This window comes from Saccostrea echinata, unplaced genomic scaffold (assembly GCF_033153115.1).
Source record: "Saccostrea echinata isolate AGI-Se365-2 ecotype Australia unplaced genomic scaffold, CSIRO_AGI_Sech_v1 ptg000056l, whole genome shotgun sequence".
Classification (NCBI taxonomy): Eukaryota; Metazoa; Mollusca; class Bivalvia; order Ostreida; family Ostreidae; genus Saccostrea; species Saccostrea echinata.
This window is the reverse complement of record NW_026889805.1, coordinates 3,232,867-3,257,504: the sequence shown is the minus strand read 5'-3', so window position 1 is coordinate 3,257,504 and position 24,638 is coordinate 3,232,867. Positions and strand designations below refer to the sequence as shown.

Genomic DNA, 24,638 nt, shown 5'->3' with positions numbered 1-24,638 from the left:
AAAGATTCTTTAAAAATAATACATATTAAGAAGGTATTTAGATCGCATTTTCCATTTCCTTCATAGCCGAGTTTCTCTCCTGCCGTGGAAGAAGTAAACAGCTAACTTTGTCACTACCAAGTTTTTTACAATAGCTAAGTAGCATCCGTCTACACAGGTGACAACTGATTACACTGAATAGTGACTAAATGAATGGCTTATATAGGGGCCCTCAGATATAATGACTGAATAAAAGAATATGGCGGACAAATTCCTTTTACAAATCATGTTCAGCTTAAACCAAATAGGTAGAAGATGGATAAAGGTAGACACCTTTAGTTTTTGGGGTCACTTTGTCAAAGGTAATGACCAAAGCTCAAATGTTGATGGCATTTTGCAGAGTACTACTTGAATATAGATGGAGAATGATCTGTGAAAAGATTTTTGGTCTCATTGATATGACCATTGTTTATTAATTGGACATTTTAAAACCTAGACATGGTTTGAAGAAGACAACTTTAATTTGCTGTTTCTTAAAGAAATATCCATCCATAATCTATAGGCTTCAAAATGATCAAGCTTCTCCTAAAAAATTTTAATGGATGACACATAAATTCCGTTTAAAGGTCAAGATCAAAATAGATTGCTGTCACATGGACTTGTTTTATCTGGTACAAAATTTTTTTCCACATGCAGACTCAATAATGTTACAAACAATAGCTGCTCAGCATATGAAGTATAACAATGCAGTTTTTACCAAATATAATGATAACAAGAGGCCCATGGGCCACAACGCTCACCTGAGTAACTTTAGCCCTGCTGTTCTTCACCAGATTTTCCCGTTGTAATACTTATTGTGGCCCCACCTTACTCACGGGGGTCATGATTTGAATAATGTAGAATCTACACTACCCAAGGATGCTTTCATGTAAGTTTAAGCTTTTCTGGTTCAATGGTTCTTGAGAAGAAGATTTTTAAAGATTTTTCCTATATATTTCAATGTAAAACTTTGATTCCCCATTGTGGCCCCACCAAACCCCCGGGGGTCATGATTTGAACAATTTAGAATCGTCACTCCCCAAAGATGCTTTCACATAGGTTTCAGCTTTTTTGGCAAAGTGGTTCTTGAGAAAAAGATTTTTCCTATATATTGCAATGTAAAACTTTGATTCCCTTATGCAGCCCTAACCTACCCCCGGGGCCATGATTTGAACAATTTAGAATCTACACTACCCAAGGATGCTTTCACATAAGTTTAAGCTTTTTTGGCCCAGTAGTTCTTGAGAAGATTTTCTAATGAACCCACCCTATTTTTGTCTTTTCTTGATTATCTCCCCTTGTACAAAAACTTGGCCCTTTTTTTAAATCTTTAAACTCCCCTTCACCCAAGGATGCTTTGTACCAAATTTTGGTTAAAATTGGCCCAGAGGTTCTTGAGAGGAAGTTGAAAATGTGAGAAGTTTACAGATGGACAGACAAACAGACGGACGGACGGACAACAGGTGATCAGAAAAGCTCACTTGAGCTTTCAGCTCAGGTTAGCTAAAAACTAAAAGATGTCAGGAAAATCAAGAGGATATCTTTGTTTAGAACTTTTTTTATTAATTTATTTTTCTTTTAATACAATTACAGTGATTCTACACTTCTAATTCATTCCATAAAAAAATATACAACAATGGAATTCTAATCAGCTACATGCATTACAAATTGGAGGTACACCATTCTTACCACCACCAAATGGTAGCAATAAACAAGCTATTAAATCTGAAATTCCAACAAACTTAATGCCACAGACTATTAAATATTTGCTTAGTAATCATATATACTTCAGTAATTCATGGTAGACAGAGCCACTAGTAAGAGGTAGGATGTAGCCTCAGAGCCGAGGACAACATGACATTGTTACTAAGACAATACGTGACTTAGAGGCTGCTCTCCAAAATCTAATCAATTCACGATTTACAATCATGATCACATCATACAAGTAAAACCAATCTATCAGATTCCTCAGAATTTTTTTTTTTAATAAATCAGATGGAATAATACTGGAATATATGTAATACAATGTACACATACTGGTTGGAAATCAAAAGAAGGACTGTATACAGAGTGCCTTAGACAATAATTCTGACCACAACACTAACATCTGATAGAAACTCCAGCATATATAGAGCAATTTTTCCTCGATTAACTTACTAAATAAAAGCAGTGTTGAATGCTTTCAATAAAATTAATGCACTAAACATTTTGGGGAAAAAATGTCTGTGGTCTTCAATTGATGATTAATGGGTTAAAAAAAACCTGCTGTAGGATTTTACTAAAGGTAAAAATTATAAAAACACTAATTCAAAGAATGCCATATTTTCTGTAGCACCAATTTATATAGGTCAGCTTGCATACAGAACACACTCTTCTGAAAATCATATCACAATCATACTTCATTTATTTCATCACAGTTCTAAATCACATAACAAGACATTCTCTGCATAAAATTGACAAATTGTTTGACCTGAGATTTAAATCAAGCTCAGCCATACAAATCCCCATACATGTATACAGGTATCTGAACTAGTGCCCAGATTTTGTTACAATTTTGACTGCACACTTCCTTCTAACACTGTCTTCATCTCGTACAGAGACTGTCTGATTGAGTCTATAAATTTCCTAGATTCCGTCTCTGGACAGCAGTTGAAGGCGGAAACTCCAAAAATAATCTGTTTCTCCTGAGGATTATAGCATACTCCATAACCATCGGGAACTGTGGGGCCGAACACCAGACAAGCCTCATGCTTGGCTGGTACCTAGAGAAATCAACTGAAAGTTTACTGTGTGTAATGTTTTCCAGAAAGCAACCAGAAGTCTCTGATGAGACTGTAGCTCTGCTGGTTGTACTTGTAAAAGGAAGATAAAAGTAGCACTTGGACTTGAACTTTGCAACAGCAATAAATAGAATAATGATCATTGGTTTAGTCTGTTTTTGTGGCAAGATTTCTTGCAATCAGAATAAAACTGTAGGAGGAGTAGCCTTTTAAAATAATTTTACAGAAATTTCGATTTAAGTAACCATGGCAACATCATTCAACAAAATCAAAAAGCAATAATGACAATTATGTATCTCAGTGTAGTCTACTTGCATGCCAAGTTATACTGAAAACAGACAAAACATGTAGGAGGAGTAGCGTTTTGAAAGTATTTCAAAAAAATTCTATTTTTAGTAACCATGGCAACACCGTTCATCAAATCCAAAACTGGTATAGAGAATTATGTATCTTAGTGTAGTCTACTTGTGTGTCAAGTTATACTAAAATCAGACCAAAACTGTAGGAAGATAAGCATTTTGAAAGTTTTTCAAAGAAATTTCTATTTTTAGTATCCATGGCAACACCGTTCATCAAATCAAAAACCGATATACAGAATTATGTATCTTTGTGTAGTCTACTTGTGTGCCAAGTTATAATGAAATCAGATCAAAACTGTAGGAATAGTAGCATTTTGAAAGTATTTCACAGAAATTTCTATTTTTAGTAACCATGGCAACACCGATCATTGAAATCAAAAACCGATAAACAGAATTATGTATCTTAGTATAGTCTACTTGTGTGCCAAGTTATACTAATATCAGACCAAAACTGTAGGAGGAGTAGCATTTTGAAAGTATTTCATAGAAATTTCTATTTTTAGTAACCATGGCAACACCATTCATTGAAATCAAAAACTGATATACAGAATTATGTATCTTAGTGTAGTCTACTTGTGTGCCAAGTTGTATTGAAATCGGACAAAAACTGTAGAAGGAGTAGCATTTTGAAAAATTGTTTACAGACGGACAGACAGATGGACGGATGACGGACACCTTACTATCGCATAAGCTCTTCTCGTCTCTGACCAGTAGAGCTAACAAAACGAAGTTGAGAAGAACTTGATAACCTTACTAATTGAGAACCAATAGTTTACCTGACTATTTGAGAACTACTTGTTTATCTGTCTAGTTGAGAACTACTTGTTTATCTGACTAGAGGAGAATTATTAGTTTATCTGACTATTTGAGAACTACTTCTTTACCTGACTATAGTTGAGAAATAATAGTTTACCTGACTAGTTGAGATGTTATGATGACTACTGAGAGAGTAAGCCATGTCCATATGCAGGGCTGGAACCTTCATATTATTCTGGAGGGCTATCAGTTTAAGTCCCAGTAAGTGTCTGTCAATACCTTGCCCCTTTATTGCCTGTAGAACAAAGAATCATATCAACACTGGTAATGCAGATACTGGGATTTAAAAACTCAGAAACTACAGTGTAACAATGGTTCAGTTTAGTCAATCATGCAAGGTTGTCTTCAAAAATGGAAATACATATTTTGCTCTGAATTTTACACTCTGCATATCTTTGAAAATAATTTCCTGTGAAAGAAAACTGATATCACCAGACCTCTGCTACATAGTTTTTATGCTCAGCGACAGCCTTCCTCAGAAGTTCGGCTTTTTTCTGTTTAGATAATGTTGAGTCCATCATTCCTTTAGAGAACTCCAGAGACTCCATGGAACATGACCTGATTGTGTCCGTTCTACCCAGCTGAAACTGACGCAATGAAGCAGTCTCATACGTGGCGCAGGGCTTGGAATATAACCTGTGTAAAAGGAAAAGGTTTAATATGAATAACTTTTTCAAATTTTTAAAAGACAATGCAAGAAGAAGCATCGTCACATCATTATAAAATGTTACATACAATTTAATTTTTAAATTCAAATCTTAAAATTTTAGTGTCCAGCACATTCTACTCAATCAGATTTTTCCCCATTAAACAGCTATTATAAAATTTATAAATCTCTATCAGTCAACACAAACTGACATAAAACACGTTTAGATTTACCTGTAGTAAGCCAGCTGGAATGCCATCTGTAGATAGCTGTCTGGACTAAGCTTTTGGCTCTTGGGGAAGTTTTTACCATACTCCGTAAATTTGAACACATTTAAATCTACATCCTTGACTAACCTGAAATATAAATCTTACGTGATGTACAGTGACAACTAAAGAGTATTTCGTCATTCTCCTATTCTTTAATAGAGTGATATGGGCCACAATTTTGTGTATTTCTTTAATAGAGAAAACTATGTATTTTGCAGAAAAGTTGTTTTTCCTTCTCAGAACAAGAAGTGATACCCCCATAATAGCAGCTCATAGCCAAAGTGATATTTTTTTTCAAATGTAGGTCAAATTCCAAGGTCATGAGGCAAAAAACCCAAATAAAGGTCTTGTCACAAGGAATACACATAAAATATGGAAGCCATAACTCCAACTATTCAAGCTATTGGCAAGTTAAAGTTTTTGCAGGCAAACACAGACCAAAAACTATATTTCCCTGAATTTCTGATAATGGGAGAATAAAAAGTTGAGATGATTTAGAAAATTGTAAAATTTTAAACATCAAATTTCTTGGAGAAAAGGACATTTTTAAAATTAAAATGCAGTTTGGTGACCTCTTAAACCCTCACCATACAGTAAAACACGCTTAATATAACAAATTCACACTTAGAGTGAAGTGATTTTCATTCTCTAACGTTAGAAAATTATCATGAAATCAAGAGATATAACAAATTGCATTTATAATGAAGCAAAACTGTTCATCCCTGGCACTTGGCTATGGGCATGTTTCACTGTATACTGAATCTTCACTGAATCAAAACAATGTGAGGATGAGCACACAGACACAAATTCAAGCAAATCAAAAATAGGCTTCACTCCACACAAAAACTCTCTCTCTCTTTAGAGAGAGGGAGAGTGGGTGAAAAATTTAAATGTTTTACATAATTTTTGTGAATTGATGGTATGGATAATATCACAAATATGACATTGAAAGATAATTTATGAGAAACAAGAGGCCCATGGGCCACATCGCTCACCTGAGTAACTTTGCCCATGCTGTTCTTTACCAGATTTCCCGCCTTTTAATATAACTATTGTGGCCCTGCCCTACCCCCGGGGGTCAAAATTTGAACAATTTAGAATCTACACTACCTCAGGATGCTTCCAAATATGTCTCAGCTTTATTGGTCCAGTGGTTCTTGAGAAGAAAATTTTTAAAGATTTTTCTTATATATTTCAATGTAAAACTTGGATTCCCTATTGTGTCCTGCCATACCCCCGGGGGTCAAAATTTGAACAATTTATAATCTACACTACCTCAGGATGCTTCCATATAAGTTTCAGCTTCTGGCCCAGTGGTTCTTGAGAAGAAGATTTTTAAAGATTTTTCTTATGTATTTCAATGTAAAACTTGGATTCCCTATTATGGCCCCGCCCTACCCCCTGGGGTCATGATTTAAACAATTTATAGTCTACACTACCCCAGGATGCTTCCATATAAGTTTCAGCTTTTCTGGCCCAGTGGTTCTTGAGAAGAAGATTTTTCAAGATTTTTCTTATGTATTTCAATGTAAAACTTGGATTCCTTATTGTGGCCCCGCCCTACCCCCGGGGGTCATGATTTGAACAGTTTATAATCTACACTACCCCAGGATGCTTCCATATAAGTTTCAGCTTTTCTGGCCCAGTGGTTCTTGAGAAGAAGATTTTTAAAGATTTTTCCTATGTATTTCAATGTAAAACTTGGATTCCCTATTGTGGTCCCGCCCTTCCACCGGGGGTCATGATTTGAACAATTTAGATTCTACACTACCCCAGGATGCTTCAATATAAGTTTCAGTAATTCTGGCCCAGTGGTTCTTGAGAAGAAGATTTTTTAAAGATTTTTCTTATGTATTTCAATGTAAAACTTGGATTCCTTATTGTGGCCCCGCCCTACCCCCGGGGGTCATGATTTTAACAATTTAGATTCTACACTACCCCAGGATGCTTCAATATAAGTTTCAGCTTTTCTGGCCCAGTGGTTCTTGAGAAGAAAATTTTTTAAGACTTTTCCTATATATTTCAATATAAAACTTGGATTCCCTATTGTGGCCCCGCCCTACCCCCGGGGGTCAAGATTTGAACAATTTAGATTCTACACTACCCCAGGATGCTTCAATATAAGTTTCAGCTTTTCTGGCCCAGTGGTTCTTGAGAAGAAGATTTTTAAAGATTTTTCTTATGTATTTCAATGTAAAACTTGGATTCCTTATTGTGGCCCCGCCCTACCCCCGGGGGTCCTGATTTGAACAATTTATAGTCTACACTACCCGAGGATGCTTCCATATAAGTTTCAGCTTTTCTGGCCCAGTGGTTCTTGAGAAGAAGATTTTTCAAGATTTTTCTTATGTATTTCAATGTAAAACTTGGATTCCTTATTGTGGCCCCGCCCTACCCCCGGGGGTCATGATTTTAACAATTTAGAATCTACACTATCATAGGATGCTTCCACATAAGTTTCAGCTTTTCTGGCCCAGTGGTTCTTGAGAAGAAGATTTTTTAATGACCCCACCCTATTTTTGTCTTTTCTTGATTATCTCCCCTTGTAAGGGGACTTGGCCCTTTATTTTAACAATTTCCTCTCCCCTTCACCCAAGGATACTTTGTACCAAGTTTGGTTAAAATTGGCCCAGTGGTTCTTGAGAAGAAGTTGAAAATGCGAAAAGTTTACAGACGGACGGACGACGGACAGCGGGTGATCAGAAAAGCTCACTTGAGCTTTCAGCTCAGGTGAGCTAAAAATATATGAATTTGTTTTTGTATGGGATAAAAGATAGTTTTGACCTGAATGAATTTGTGTTTTTGTGTGGAGTGAAAGCTATTTTTGGCCTGAATGAATTTGTGTTTTTGTGTGAAGTGAAAGCTATTTTTGACCTGATTGATTTTGTGTTTCTGTGTGGAGTACATGAAACTGTTTCTGACTGAATAAATCTATGTTCTTTCAGGTCAAAAACAGGTTTCGTGTACCCTTGGTACTCCACACAAAAACACAAATTCATTCAGGTCAAAAATAGCTTTCACTACATACAAAAGTATGATTGACCAACAAGTTTCACAGAAACATTCAAATGTGCATATTAAATTGAGATCTTTTAATAAATATGACTCATAAAATCTTTCATCACCCACATGCTTGTCTCAATATACATGCATTTGTTGAAAATACCAATAATTTTACTGAGAGAGTGATTATTTGCTCAAAATAATTTTTTTTCAAACTTAGACCAAATAGTTTCAACTATAGTTGAATTTTGCTTTCTTGGACACCATTATCTCAAATACCAGGCTTATGTTGAAGTGGTCTGGAGGTCCCAACCACTTTTCTTTCTTCTTTTTTAACCTTGTTATCTCGAATTTTTGCAAATCAAAAGTTAAATCTCAGACCGCTGAGTTCAAGATAATAAGGTTTGACTGCATATAACAATCAAACTTTGCGATAGAAAATGGAAAAAATATGAAAATTAAGAGAGACTGATTATATGAGGTACTTACGAATCAATGTTGTCTACAGCTTCCTCTATGTTTTCTTTCAGCTCAGGAAATTTGAGGTTAAAATTGAGTTTTCTTGGTGCTTTTATACCAGGGGATGGTGTAGATGTTTCCTCATTCTTACCACTATAAAGTCAACAATAAATAATGCTACCAAGCACTTAAAGGATGTTATATACTCTACATGAAATTATTGTACAGTTATAATTGTTTATTTTTTTAAAAAAAAGTCATTTTAAATTCCTGCATTTGTTGAAAGAAATAAGCAATGGACCAATCCTGTTCCTGGGCCACAAAGCTCACCTGAGTATGAGATAAATATGTCAAAGACTTACACACCTAATTGTAACCATCAACTTAAAGTTCACAATTTCAAGAATTTAAATTTATATTATAGTATATCAGACCTGTTTACCCATATTGTCGTCTCTCAGTATTTTTTTTAGATTTGTCAGTTTTTTAGATTTGCCTGTAATATTCACTTTCCATCGATTTTACATATATTTCTAGAGAACACTTAAATTTTTTATTAAAAAACATGGTTTGATAACATTATACCTTGCTTTCTTTCGAGGGGTTTCTGTCATTTTTTAAACCACCGCGTTTTGGCAACCCGATATCACTGAAGTGTTTGAAATCTTTCTCTTTGTTAGCGATTAAAAAGCATCAAACTGAGACATATCATAACGAAAACTAACTGCTGAAATCCAAATGACAGATTTCCGTATTTTCATTAAAGCAAAACTTGAGACGTATTTTGGACTCAAAATCCGTACAAAGTATGGCGAAATCGTAAGAGTAAACAGGTCTGGTATATTGAGGCTTGAGGTCAAGATAAAGAATTGTAGCCTTGTTATTTTTGCAGTAGTTTAAATATTCCTGTTTATCAAGGCCTAACTCTAGTTTTTGAGCCATGATTAGAACAAATTTGAAACTGCATTATATGGGAATTCTGTCCTTTTTAAGTATAATATTTCTTAATTATCTCCCAAAAGGTGTGGGCCTTCAATTTGAAAAAAAACTGAATCCCAAATCACCTAAGGATACTTGTGTCAAGTTTTGTTGACATAGGCTAAGTGACCATGGTGAACAAGTCAAAAATAAGTAATGTCAATCTTTGATCAGAGAAGCTCACTTGAGCCTTTGGCTCTGGTAAGCAAAAATTTTTTTAAAAAATTATACCAATACATGCATGAATCACTGAAAAAGGAAGGGGGAGGGGGTTATTTTCCCTACATAAGTTTCTAAGGGACCTCAACTCCTATCTCTGGGATCAAGCAGGCTGAATTCCCTCAACCAGAATTTATTTATAACTATTACAACCACATTTAGGTAAGGCAATTTGCATTAAATAACAAGTAACTTGAAATATTACTGTGATTCCTTCTTCTGTTTTTGACTGTTGATGTCTATATTAGTACTTACCAGTAATCGAGGATGTGGTCTACAATAGATATAATGGGGGGCCCCTCGGCTGTCGTGTGCTCATAATTCAGTCCACAAACCCCGTTCTTCCCAACAATGAACTGCAAATAACGAGAAGTGTTAATGAAACAGCAGTCCCTTACAGTATCTCTGTCATCTTTGTTATCACACAACATGAGAATGTAAAAATAGCAGAAATTATTATTTTTCTAGTATAGAGCTTGAAAATTGCTGAGATTTCAGTACATGTACTTTAAAACTTGCCAGACCTGGAGTGTTTTATCACACCACCTATTGGCAGAGTTGAATTGACTCCCTCCTCCATGTAACATCATTTTAGCTGCTGTGCTTTCTTCCTCCCCTGGAGCACTATCTGGGAGTTTATTGTCTATACAGATCAGACAGATGCTACGCTGTATTATTGACAATGAGGTCTTGGTTTCCTTGTCTGAAATAGTCAAACACATTTTCAGATAATGCAGGACAAGTGAGTTTAAGGGAGGGAGTGAATTTTTAATACAGGAAAGGAATTGCTCTGTAATTATTTTCTTATTTTATCTTCTAACTCAGATATGAACATGAATCTATTTCTAAACAGCAACACTGATTATTTATGGCCACTATTACATTACAGAGTTTTGTTATTGGCTACCTTTGAGCAGAAGCTCGTATGATTTGGCCCATTTGTTCCTGTTTTCTGTGGTAAGAAGTCCTATAGGAACCTCTGGTGCTTTAGATTGGTACACAATATATTTCAGCTGTTCATACAGTTGATCTGTGCTCAAAGCCTGGTTGTTACTGCCATAGGCCTCCAGGAAAAAGAACTGTACCACACAAAGAAACAAGATGAAAAAGATGAAAGTTAATCAAACATTTCTTGTGTCTAATTTTGTATGCTCCCCTGATCAGAGATTAAGGGGCTGTAGTTTTTAATTTGTCCATTGTCTGTCTGTCTGTCTATTTGTCTGCAAAAACTTTAACCTTGGCCATAACTTATGAACAGTTGATACTAGGGCTTTTATATTTGTATTCTTTGAAACTGTTGTTTGGGTACCAACATTTTTTACCTAATGACCTTTAACTTAAAGTTTGACCTACTTTTGAAAAAATTAAACTTTGGCTATAACTTCTGAATGGTTTGTACTAGGGCTGTCATATTTCATGTGTATTTTTTACGACCTTTCTTTGAATACCAACATTTTAGACATTATGACCTTGATCTTGGAGTTTGACCTACTGTGAAATTACTGATTTTCTTGGGGGTTTCATATTTATTGTTTTCGTAATATGGAGAGACCCATGAATTCATATCCCCCATGAAATCATATATGAAATCAAAGTTCATACTGCAGTATCATGTTTCTTTTTTAACCATGAAATTATATCCCCTAAAACAGTTATTTTTCCTTGTACCACGAAAATTTGACTCCACAAAAACAAGCGATTTTACAGTTCTCTTTGAAAAACTTTAACCTTAGCTATGAGCTGCTGCTATAAGGGGGCAGCAGTGTTTTACAAACACATCTTGTTTTCTTTTATTTTTCCACAAAACACTTTCAGATAGATATTTTTTGTCCTGAAATTGTAATAAAACCAAAGTTCACATTTTGGAAAAAAAATCCATTTCTTCTTGTGCTCCATGTAATTTTGACTTACAGCAATGTTATAGGGCATGACAAAGTACATAATTTACAGCAATGTTATAGGTCAGGACTATATACTTGACTTACAGCATTGTTATGGCAAACTACTAAGTACAAGACTTATGGCATGACTAAGTGGATGACTTACAGCATTCTCCTGGGCAAGGACTATATAAATGATGTATGGCATTGCTATGGACCACAACTAAGTACATGACTTGCAGCATTGTTATGGGCCAGGATTAAGTACAGGACTTATTGCATTGTTATGGCCCAGGATTAAGTACATGATTTACAGCATTCTTATGGGCCAGGACTAAGTAAATGACTTACAGCATTGTTATGGGATATGACAAAACACATGACTTAAGGCATTGTTATGGTCCAGGACCTCTATAAAGGCAGAAATATTCATAAGGATTAAGTACATGACTTATGGTATTGTTATGGGCCAGGACTATGTGTATAACTTAAAGCATTGTTATGGGCCAGGACTATATGTATGACTTACAACATTGCTATGGGCTAAAATTAAGTACATGACTTATGGTATTAAGTACATGACCTACGGTATTGCTATGGGCTAAGATTAAGTACATGATTTAGGGCATTGTTATGGGTTAAGATTAAGTACATGACTTTTGTTATTGTTATGGGATAAGATTAAGTAAATGACTTATGGTATTGTTATGGGCTAAGATAAGTACAGGACTATATGTATGACTTACAGCATTGTTATGGGCCATACTTATGGCATTGTTATAGACCAGGACTAAATATATAACTTAGAGCATTGTTATGGACCAGGACTAGATATACGACTTACAGCATTCTAATGAACCAGGACTATATGTATGACTTACAGCATTGTTATGGGCCAGGATTAAGTACATGACTTACAGCATTGTTATGGGCCAGAATTAAGTACATGACTTGCAGCATTGTTATGGGCCAGGACTATATGTATGATTTACAGCATTGTTATGGGCCAGGACTATATGTATGACTTACAGTAATGTTATGGGCCAGTACTATATGTATGACTTACAGCATTGTTATGGGCCAGTTCTACATATATATGTATATGTATGACTTATAGCATTGTTATGGGCCAGGACTAGATGTATGACTTACAGCATTGTTGTGGGCCAGGACTATATGTATGACTTACAGCATTGTTGTGGGCCACGACGAAGTGTTTTGGAGGATTGGCCTCGTCTGGAGGGTAACAAACCCAGGAGTCCTTCTTTTTACCTGGGATACGGCACCCACACAGGATCTTATAGTACTGCATCATACACAGGGGCTGTTTCCCCATCTTCTCCACAGGGAGGGTTTGTCTGAGAGATAGTAAATGTTATATCAGTGGATTAGAATATATCAGTAACACATAAAGAAATACCTAAATTTTATCATTAATGCAAGTGTTTACCAAAAGTAAAAGCTGTTAGCTTTGTTTCTATCTAATTCAAAAACACAGTACTATTTTTACTATAGAGTCTCTGACATCTTCTACCCCCTGAACTGTCTTACTCACATAGAAATTAAACTATATGATATATCAATACATCTTTATCGACAAACTGATGTATAAATTACATATTTTTAAAATAAAGGACAAGGTATGGTAATGACCAAATTTGGACTCTTATTAAAAAAAAACACAGCTAAAATCGTGATAGTTTGCAATTAAGAACTTTAAATGTATTTCAAAAAAGTTTCTCATCTCTTGCTCTATGATTCTAGAAGACTTTTAAGTAAGCAAACTTTATTTTACCATTTGTTTGTCCTCTCCCATGGAAAGTTATATCTTTTTTCAAACAATTTTTTTTCTTTTTTACAAAAATCACTTTGTGTCAACTTTGGCTGAATTATAACATGGCTGTTCCCAATGAAACATGAGAAAATATCACAGAGACACATAGATTGTTTTAGAACAAACTTTGATTGAAAGCATTTTACACATACAACTAGGTTAACCATATAACAGTCATTACTTACTTGTCTATCATGGTTTTGTAATCTAAAAGACCAGAAATCAACTTGGCTGTGAATCTGAAAAAAAAAAGAATAAAATTTTATATAATGTTTAATATTTATATATCCATTTATAGAATCACCCTAAATATTATAAGAGAAAATAAAAAATCTAATGATGAAAACAACAAAACATTTATCTGAATATGCTGCCTCTACCTGAGTTGTCTCTCTTTGTCCATGTACTTCTGTTTAGAGACCATAACTGATTTGTTAGCACATTTTATGGAACACAACTTACCTAAGTTGTATCTAGTTGTCTTTGTGTTTACAGAACACTATTACCTGAGTTGTCCTTCTTTTTTCGTGTAGTTTTGTTTACCTGAGTTGTCCTTCTTTGTCTGTGTGTTTACAGAACACTTATTACCTGAGTTGTCTTTCTTTGTCTTTGTAGTTTTGTTTACCTGAGTTGTCCTTCTTTGTCTGTGTACTTCTGTTTAGGGATCACAACTTACCTGAGTTGTCTCTCTTTGTCTGTGTAGTTTTGTTTACCTGAGTTGTTCTTCTTTGTCTGTGTGTTTAGGGAACACTTATTACCTGAGTTGTCTTTCTTTGTCTGTGTAGTTTTGTTTACCTGAGTTGTCCTTCTTTGTCTGTGTGTTTACGGAACACTTATTACCTGAGTTGTCTTTCTTTGTCTGTGTAGTTTTGTTTACCTGAGTTGTCCTTCTTTGTCTGTGTAGTTCTGTTTAGGAAACACAACTCCTGGGCTGACATTTACAGTCACAGGCTGACGGAATTCCAAGTAGGCAGTGTTAGTCCACCAATCAGAGAGCTAATAACAAAAGGATGAAATATCAAATCAACACTAGAACTACAAAACTTACAAATCTACAGAGCAAATGTTTACCACTAAAACACCATCAATGGAAATGTTAACTACAAGTGACTCTCGATCTCTCGAAGTTCAAGGGACCGTAAGAAAAGTTCGAGAGATCCGGGGGGGGGGGGGGGGGGGTTCGAGAGATAGAAAGTGAATAAAATTCGGAAATTTCAGTTCCAATCATCATAGTTCTACTATTATTCATACCGGAAGTATATGTTGATAATGTCATTACACGTTTTCAAATTTCATTCGTATTTTACAGGTAATTCACTTGATTTCAACAACAATGATCATGTTTTGAATAAATAAAATGATTAATTTAAGTTTCAATATTTATTTGTTCTCATTTCATGATTACCTGAATAGCAATTGTCGATTTTGATAACCCCCGGATGCGAGCTTGACCGGCCCTTCACAAGATTGCTCGTAATCGGTATACAATTTTTGAGATAGGATTTCTTGTGCAATGTTTGCCAAACTGGGATTGCGCAGACTCTAATTATATTAAAGTTCATAATATATGGAAAATTACTGACACGTCCATAATTATTTTCTCAAAATTATCCTCTTGTCCACTCAAAATAAGTTGTGAAGCGATTTGTTTATAATTTACCAATTAACCAATTAATTATATAAACACTCGGACGACTCACAGGTGTAGCATCATCTATGTAAACACCCAATTAACACGCCCATCCCAGCCCCAGGCGTTCACTGTTATCCAGCTAAGTCCAAGCTGAATTAATTTAACGCTTGATTGACGTGTATACATGCGCAATCCAAACTTCGAGAGATAGAGAGTAAAAAACAATGAAATATGAGTAACGGGCCCAGGTCTTGGTTCGAGAGATAGAGAACTTCGAGAGATCGGGAGTTCGAGAGATAAGGAGTAAATTTGCTTAGTTAAATAGAGGAAAAAACGGACCGGAGGTTCACTTCGAGAGATCGAGAACTTCGAGAGATCGGAGTTTGAGCCATCCAGAGTCACCTGTATATAAAATACTGTGTGTGCTGATCCTATCTATATTACAATATGTACCAGTCCTATCTAAATTACTAGGTGTACAAGTCTTATCTGTAATACAATATGTATCAAGTGTTTCTGTATTACAATATGTATCAATCTTATCTGTATTACAATATGTACCAATCTTATATGTATTACAATATGTACCAATCCTATTTGTATTACAATATGTACCAATCTTATCTGTATTACAATATGTACCTCTGTATTACAATATGTACCAGTTGTATCTGTATTACAATATGTACCTCTGTATAACAATATGTACCAATCTTATCTGTATTACAATATGTATCAGTTGTTTCTGTATTACAATATGTACCAGTTGTATCTGTATTACAATATGTACCAATCTTATCTGTATTACAATATGTACCAATCTTATATGTATTACAATATGTACCATTGTATCTGTATTACAATATATACATATGTACAATATGTACCATTGTATCTGTATTACAATATATACTAGTTATATCTGTACTATAATATGTGCCAGTTGTAAATTTTTAAAAATAAGTACCAATTTTACTTATAAAATGATACGTCCAGTCAGATCTCTATAACAGTGTGTACCAGTCTCTGTCTACACAAATTTTTTGGCCAAGCCACACTCCTGTATTTTCCAGATCCACCAGACTTACCCAGTTTGTTTCCTTTTGTGCTCGTTTTTCCAACAGACTTTGTAACTTTGGACCAGGGTCTCTTTTAAAGTCTTCTACTACCTGAAACAAATCCAACTTTATTAAGCTCTCTATATTATTAAAAGAAATCATCTTACTGTATTTGAATTATATCTGTAACATGTAAAAAATTATCTTTTTTCATATCATTTATATATTGTTTTGTTTTCAAGAAGTGGAAGACCAAAATATTTCTGAAAGAAATATGTTCATAACAGCAATCTGCCTAAAAACCTCACAAAGACCATACAAGTGATCTATAAGCCACCAGGCTCACCTAAGTTAAATCTCTTAGGGCATTTATTGATCCTGAATGTACACTATATGACAATATTTCTTTATATGTTTTTTTTACTTGACAGAAGGAGTGACTTTTTTTGATGCCCTCATCCTTATTTTCACCAGTGCTAAATGATCTTCTGTAAGAAGATACCACTGCTAAATGATCTCCTGTTAAAAGAAACCACTGCTATATGATCTCCTGTTAGGAGACACCACTGCTAAATGATCTCCTGTTAAAAGAAACCACTGCTATATGATCTCCTGTTAGGAGACACCACTGCTAAATGATCTCCTGTTAGGGGACACCACTTCTAAATGATATCCTGTTAGGGGACATAACTGCTAAATGATCACCTTTAGGGGATACCACTGCTTAATGATCTCCTGTTAGGGGACACCACTGTTAAATGATCTCCTGTTAAAAGACATCACTGTTAAATGATCTTCTGTAAGAAGACACCATGCTAAATGATCTCCTGTTAGGAGACACCAATGTTAAATGATCACCTGTTAGGGGACACCACTGTTAAATGATCTCTTGTTTGGGGAAACCACTGCTAAATGATTTCCTATTAGGAGACACCATGCTAAATGATCTCCTGTTAGGGGACACCACTGTTAAATGATCTCCTGTTAGGGGACACCACTGTTAAATGATCTCCTGTTAGGGGACACCACTGTTAAATGATCTCCTGTTAGGGGACACCACTGTTAAATGATCTCCTGTTAGGGGACACCACTGTTAAATGATCTCCTGTTAAAAGACATCACTGTTAAATGATCTTCTGTAAGAAGACACCATGCTAAATGATCTCCTGTTAGGGGACACCAATGTTAAATGATCACCTGTTAGGAGACACCACTGTTAAATGATCTCTTGTTTGGGGAAACCACTGCTAAATGATTTCCTATTAGGAGACACCACTGTTAAATGATCTCCTGTTAGGGGACACCACTGCTAAATGATTTCCTGTTAGGGGACACCACTACTAAATTGGCTCCTGTTGGGGGAGTCTTTGTCTCATTTCAAAGAAACTGAATCCTTTCAACAAAGGATGCCATATTTATTGCAAGTGTGGTTATCGTTGGCTCAGACACTTGAATCTAGTATAGAACTCAAAATTAAATCAGTGTTCTAACAACATGGGAAATACATAAATTCTATTTATAGCATTTATAACCAAAATGAATGGTAAAATAATCTTTCTTTAGTATGTTAACTTTTTTGAGTCTACTCTCAGATTTCTATATCACACAATGCATTGTACTGCCTAAACTTTGAAAGCTAACTATGTAATTATACACTCTATGAAAGGGATCAAAGTCCATTTTTAAATGCTCTACTTGACTCTTGGATGATCATAATTTTTACATGCTTTTAAAGCAATCAATACATATGTAGGCTTTACATTAAATTTCTTGTCTCCAAACTGAAGATATACATATGTCTGTATAACAGTGAGTGACCCATAATTTGCTATGTCAACTGGACAATGACCCATGACTATGAATAAGATAAAATGTTTGTATATATATATATATATATGTATTATTACTCAACAGAAGGGTCAATAAATGACAGACATCAGTGAAACTCTAACAGAAGACCACACAGTATTGCTGTGAATTGTATTTTTCTCCCGTACCTTTTGAGTGTTCACGTACTCTTCATCAGTCAACAGAGGTCGGACTGATCGGAGGTATTTCTGGAGGGTCTGCTCTAGGGGTGGGACAGGAAGCTTGGGGAGGGAGTCCTGTACAGAAAACATCCTCCCCACAAATAACTTCCCATCTGTCTGCATCCTTTGGAGGTTACAGGACACACGATGGACCTGTCAACACAAAACATTACTAATTAAACATTTTTACTGTGTTAATTTACATTAAAAACACCCAGAAATCTTGATTAAAAGGCCAGCATCAAATTTTTAGTCCAAAGACTGATTTTTTTTTTTACCCAATAAGCAAAGTAAATAAATATAGCTTACACCTCACATGTACATGTCTCAATCAAATGTCAACATAGCCGACACACTTTCTGCATCAATGCATTCCAAAGAGAGATAACTCTACATTCTCAATCTAATTTGTGACCTTGTGATAAACTGTCTAGGGTAAATATGCACTGATGCAAATTTAAATGTAATTAGAGGTTTAAAGATAATACACTTTGACCCTCAAAGTTTGTAGGACTTACCAAGTCTAAAAAAGTAGACAAGAGGCTCATGGCCCTAATAGAAGTCAACTGAGTGTCATTATTAATTTTTTGTCACATTATGTTTTTTTAATTATCTACTCTTTTATAAACTTGAGTCCAAATGCACCACAATTAGGTCTAAAGGCCAATGTTTTAGACATATTGAAATTTACATTACATGAGGATATTTTTATAATACTGGGTAAATGACAATTTTTAATTTTTTTAAATCTCTTTCAAACACAATATAAAACTGACACCCACCCCAACTTTGATTCTACACTGCATTTGTATATAGCCTTGTATCCATGAGAAAAGATTTTTTTTTAAATTTCCTACAGGTTTCTGGTCCCATTCCTGCCAGATTTAACAACCTTGAATTCATTACATAAGCATGCACGCTTGTAAATAAATTTGATAAAATCAACAGGCCCAGGGTCATGAGGCCAAACAAAAAAATATGTGTGGTTCCGGTTACACTTCCAAAAAAATTAGGGTAGGTAGGTAGGGAATTTTTTTTTTTTTTTTTTTTTTAACAAAATGATTTTCTTAATTTTTTTCTAAATAATACCTATCACTGCTTTGCAAATGGCATTTAGATGAGGTGTGATAATATACTAGTTAATATTGGTAGGGAACACCTACATGCTAGCTTGCTTTGGATTTAACACTATTAAACACTTGCACTATGTTTCGCAAGGAGGCTGTCATTGCTGAAACTAAAACTTAAACTGGAGCCATTGATGGAAATCGGGGAAAATTCCAGAAAAAATATGAAAATTGCCAAAAAAAAGTTTAGGGTCGGGGGTATAAAATAGGGAAGGTCGGGTAACCGGAACCACACATATTTTTTTATTTGGCCTGATTACACTTAAACTTAAGTCAAATATTCATTTCATTCATTTATAAGATATTTATAATTTCACAACTTAAATTCTAAATTTATAGATAGAAGCTGTTCAGTGATGCAATATTAGATAATACTTTAATTTTTGACTGTTAAGACCTCTACATCATTTCAGTACAGTATACAGATTTTGACTTAAACTGAAGATACATCATGATCTCAGGGTCTGATCACCTGAGATTTATATGTCCAAGTAAAACTCATAGTTGTTCAACTCACTTGATTTTTTTCAGGTTACACCCAATTTTTTGACCTGTAACCACTTATTTTTTATGACACAGTCAGTCATGCAATTTCCAGATTTGGTTTGTAAATTAGTTTGCATGTGTAATTTCCAGTTATCAAGCCAATCTTGGATTTGGATCTACTTAAACAATGTTGATGGCTATGTACAGTATTTACAGGCCAATTTTACCCAGTAAGAGAAGGTGTTAAAAATTTTCTGTGAGTTGTTTTGAGAAATCAAAGTTTGAAGTCATGATAAAATGGCTTCCTATAGGACAAAATCAGGGCCAGCAAGGAACATCAATGAAAAGATATTTAAAATTACCTTTATGTACATATATTTATATTTCATATTTCTTTGTCCAATATAAAACTCCAAATGATAAAAGACATGATTTTTTTCATAGAGCTATTGGTTCATCAAAAGGCATGGTTAAAAAAATCATGTGTGGGGTGGGAGTGAGAGACATAGAGAGCTAAAGAGAGGGAGGCAGGGCTAGGATCAAGCGCATGAATTTATGGAATCATGTAAATATAAGGAATAACTGTAATTGTTTTGGTTTTATGATGAAGATCAAGCAATTGGCTTGTTTAATAATTTTATGCATAAACGCCTTTAAAGTTTATGCAAATTATCATGCAAGCCAATTGCTTGATCACATCATAAAACCTAAAAAACTATACAGTCATTCCTTCATTGGAGTTATCTTTGTGCAAATTATCACACAAGCAAACTGATTGAACATATCATAAAACAAAAAAAACAAAAACAAGGGAATTTCTAACAAATTTGAAACTAAATAATGTAACTTAAAGGAAGCTTTCTTATAAGTTTCATCTTTTCTGGTCCATTAATCTTGTTGTCTATTTCTTAATTATCTCCCCTTGAAATAAAGCATGGCTATTCATTTGAACAAATTTTAATTCCCTTAATCCAAGGATGTATTCCAGCTACCCTTTGATCAGAAAAGTAGTAGTTTATGTCTGTCCACTTGTCATATGCACAAATAAAATGATCCAACAACACTTTTGGTTAATAGCTTCAGATAGCTTGCTGGTCTGAAAAAATTGGGATGAATAACCAGAGAGCTACATTGCCACCCACTGAAAAAAGTGTATATTTATTGTGCACAAAAAAGTGTTCTCATGCCTATTTGGCATGCAGGACATGTCATATCCAAAAAACAAAAATGTAAGAAATTTCGAAGTACTGGGGAATTGCGCCCAATCTAGACAGGCCCGGAGGAAGCGATTTCGGGGGGGGGGGGGGGGGGGGCACAGCCATACATTTTCAGTCATATTTGTCTGTTATGGGCTCTAAATTAGAAAATAAATGTTCTGTTCTGTTGGGGGGGGGGATATCAACTACCAAAAATTCCTTGACAAGCCAAAAAAAAAAAGGGTCATCAGACGTTTTGATTGTGGGGGCACTAGCATATAGTAGCTATGTTTTCTATAGTAATCTATATATCAGTAAAATTATTAGGGGGGTGCACCCCCCCCCCCCCGGTTCCTACGGCCATGCTATATGGCTATATTAAAGGAGTCCTTATAGATGGGGTACACTTGAGTTAGGTGACAGATTTTCGGACTATTGGGGAAAGAAAAAAGTCTCATTTACTGTCCAAATCCTGGTATTTGCCAATGCTCGACCTTATAACATCAAAAAGTGGGGGCCTACGGTTTAGTCGGTTACGTTTGTGCATATAGACGATGACATACTCCAACTAATATAAGGTGCACTTTATATTTCTGTGGTAACTCTAGGAACCTGCATTTCTGCATCAAAATAATATAGTATTTGGACACTAAAACTGGCCAAAACTTACCCAATTCCCTCTAGCAAATCGTAACATTTTGGCTTCCACTCTGAAGTGTCACCGTTTCCAGAGCGCTTGAATTCGTTAAGTAAGCGCTTATTCAAACAAATCATTAATCTGACGAAGACGAAATGTTCTTTCTTTGGGGTAAATCTCAAAAACTATTGTGTAAAGTACCTCACCTTTACGATACTGCAATATCTATATCTTATCTTGTTTAATACGTGTAAGCGCACTAACAATAAATACTTCAAAATATACTTCACTCGATTGTATAGAAAAAGAGCCACAGTCAGGAGGTAAAGGGTTAGAGAGGGCCGGTAATGGACCAGAAAGCTTGAATTGAATCTCGGGGGGGGGGGGGGGGGAGATGAGTATTACAGTGCCCACCCAACCCCACCCCAATAATTTTGCCGATATACAGAATACTATAGAAAACATAGCTACTATATGCTTGTGCCCCCTCAATAATGACCCGACTTGTCAAGGAATTTTAGTACTTGATAGTGCCCCGCAACTGAAAATGTATATGGTTGTACCCCCTCAAAGTGAAATTGCTTCCTACGGGCCTGTATCATGAATGAATTCGACGTCTTTTGGACTTCCATGCCTTCTCCATAATTTGCTAGCTGAGTGAGGTGTACGTATTTTGAATTAATCTTATTTAAAACTAAAAAATATAGAACTAAATATGATTTAACTTAGTTAACTGGTTTCCTCAGTTTACCAGAGACCAAGAGACTTCTCTCTCTCTCTCTCTCTCTCTCTCTCCAAACTTCTAACATTATTTTTCACATCTTTATGTGAGTCAAACCGCATCTAGAAATACACATGTTCAATCTTATCAACATCCCATTATCACCTGAATATGGAGTTTATATCTTCCAGTTGACTCGATATGCAAGAGCATGCTCTACGTACGAACAATTTCTAAAACGAGGCAAGCTATTGACAAATAAGTTGATGAAACAAGAATTTTAACAGTCGATCTCGCTTAAAGTCATCATTTCGCAAGTTCTGTGTGGTCGATACAATGACGTACTTGTCAGCAAATAAATCTTTCATTAAGTCGAATGTTGACGGACTTTTTTTCATGCAAATTGTTAGGCCATTATGTTCACACCGTATTGTCTTCGGACTTTTCCGTTAGCCCGATCATGACAAAGAGCACATGGCAGGTGTGACTGGTCGACATGGAAAGTTTACTCCTCCATGGCACCTGATCCTACCTCTGAGGTTTTCAAAGGCCCGTGTTTGCTCTGCTTCTAGAGGTTATAGAACTAGAGGTTATAATTTACAAGAGAAGAGGCGAAAATAATGAAGTAAAATTCAAAACCACATATCTAGGGACACAATGGGAGTGCATGGCATACGTTTTTTTTATAAGTCTATAGTATATTGACCACGGAAGTCCATATTTCGATCCAATCAATTGCAACGATATTTCCAGTAAGTAATAAATCTTGGCAATGTACTTATTATACTAATACCTATAATTTGTGTATACCTATTAATTTAACGACATTTGTAGTAGATAAAACAAATGTAATGATTATGTATTTTATGTATTTTTTATTTACTAAACATATCGTTAAAATCGATTAATTCCTGTGATATCAAATAACTACATACAGGCACTGTTAGCCCCCCTTTTTCAAACATAACATTTTACTATTAAAAATGTTCATTTAAAGGCTGGCTGACCACCACCCCCTTTTTTTGTTGAAATGTTGTTAAATCATGGTAGTCTGGTAATGAATCAAGAAAATTTGGTTGTGAAAAGTGGTTTGAACCAAACCCCACCACCAACACCACGAAATAGGATTTTTGAGTTTGAACAATCCCCCACCCAGCCCTCCCATTCCCTTTTTTCTTTTTTTCTTTTTTTTTTTTCTCGGCAAAGTTTTTTGTAATTTTTTTCTGCTTGGCTGCCTCCACTTTTAAAAACAGTCAGACGGACGTACAGACGGGGCTTCGGGGTACCAATCTCTTATCCGCAATCTTTCTTATACCACTGAATGAAATTTAATGAAACTTTCACAGATTCTTTATTACATAGTGCCATTGTGCACCTTCTATTTTAATTTTTGATCTGACACTTATTTGGGGTCTCCCAGATCAAAACATGGACTTTGCCATTAAAAACATATGGGAGGCGGGGGTATCATTTAGTCAGCTCAGTGCCCACAGTACCTTTAGTTTTATCTCTGCAATAAGCCTAAGCCAAAGTGTTGTCCCTCGTTTTAGCATCGAGAGATTCAGATTCAAGACCTAAAGACTATTGACAGAGGCACCCCCGGTGATTTTAATTGATTGGTGTGAAGCACATGTAATTTAGTATGATTACAATCAGAGCAAGAAGGGGGAGCGATGGCAGAGGTGGACATGACTTAACAAAGAGTATACATTAGTTATGATTTTATTGTCAATAATAGCTTTATAAGAATATGAATAAAATATATATTTGCTATGATATCGAGTTTAATGAGAGAGAGAGAGAGAGAGAGAGAGAGAGAGAGAGAGAGATGAAATCTAAAAAGAAAAAAGAAAACCTTATGTTTAACGCAGACATTGCCCATTTTCCTTCCTTGTCGAGTCTATTTTAAAGCTGATTTACAACTTTAAAGAACTATCCTTTTTTATATAAATAATATGCATGTGTCATCTCGTCCCGATTGTTTATAAAGAAGTTCGTTAAACTTTGGACACACAAGTTTTTAATGTATCATTTAGTAACTACCAATTATAAACAAACAATAAGGATAAAGAGCTTCCTGAATGAACATAAGAGGCATGCTGACTGACGTACATACCATAGGATAGAAGCTGGTTTTGAGACGGAATTCAGAATATAAAGAGCATGTATCCACGTATTCCTGCTTTTCGTTCAGTATTCTTTGTGATTTCTCTTGGATCAGGCGCCATTCCCTCAACCAGAAGTAACTCGTATGTTGACTTGGAAACTTGGCAATGCAATGTATGTGTACTTGTGCGAAATTTATATAAGATAATAATTCTACCTAGCTTTCCTCATGCACTTTCACTAAAAATTGTACTGTATTTTGCGGCTGCTATGTTGCAAATTTTGTTTTTACTTTCACGCAGTAAATTGAAAATTACAACATGCAAAAAAAACCCAACTCCATCAATAATTTCCAGTATGGGGTTAGCTTTTACTGTTTGTTT

At 35.2% G+C, this 24,638-nt stretch overlaps 1 protein-coding gene across 2 annotated transcripts; it reads right to left on the bottom strand.

Annotated features, from left to right (window-relative positions):
- Positions 1-1,556: 1,556 nt before the first annotated feature.
- On the bottom strand, positions 1,557-24,113 carry LOC133172918 (carnitine O-acetyltransferase-like). 2 transcript variants are annotated; one of them, XM_061307763.1, is made up of 14 exons: positions 24,005-24,113; positions 17,950-18,135; positions 15,983-16,063; positions 14,139-14,257; positions 13,447-13,500; positions 12,617-12,785; positions 10,455-10,626; positions 10,072-10,250; positions 9,803-9,903; positions 8,381-8,503; positions 4,853-4,975; positions 4,411-4,609; positions 4,071-4,208; positions 1,557-2,780 (listed from the first exon to the last, which is right to left on the bottom strand). In XM_061307763.1, exons 1-14 carry the CDS (start codon positions 24,029-24,031, stop codon positions 2,565-2,567), a joined length of 1,887 nt encoding a protein of 628 aa, XP_061163747.1. In that variant the 5' UTR covers positions 24,032-24,113; the 3' UTR covers positions 1,557-2,564. The 2 variants fall into 2 exon arrangements, with proteins under 2 accessions (XP_061163747.1, XP_061163746.1); XM_061307762.1 differs by lacking the exon at positions 24,005-24,113 and adding an exon at positions 21,462-21,541.
- Positions 24,114-24,638: the final 525 nt, after the last annotated feature.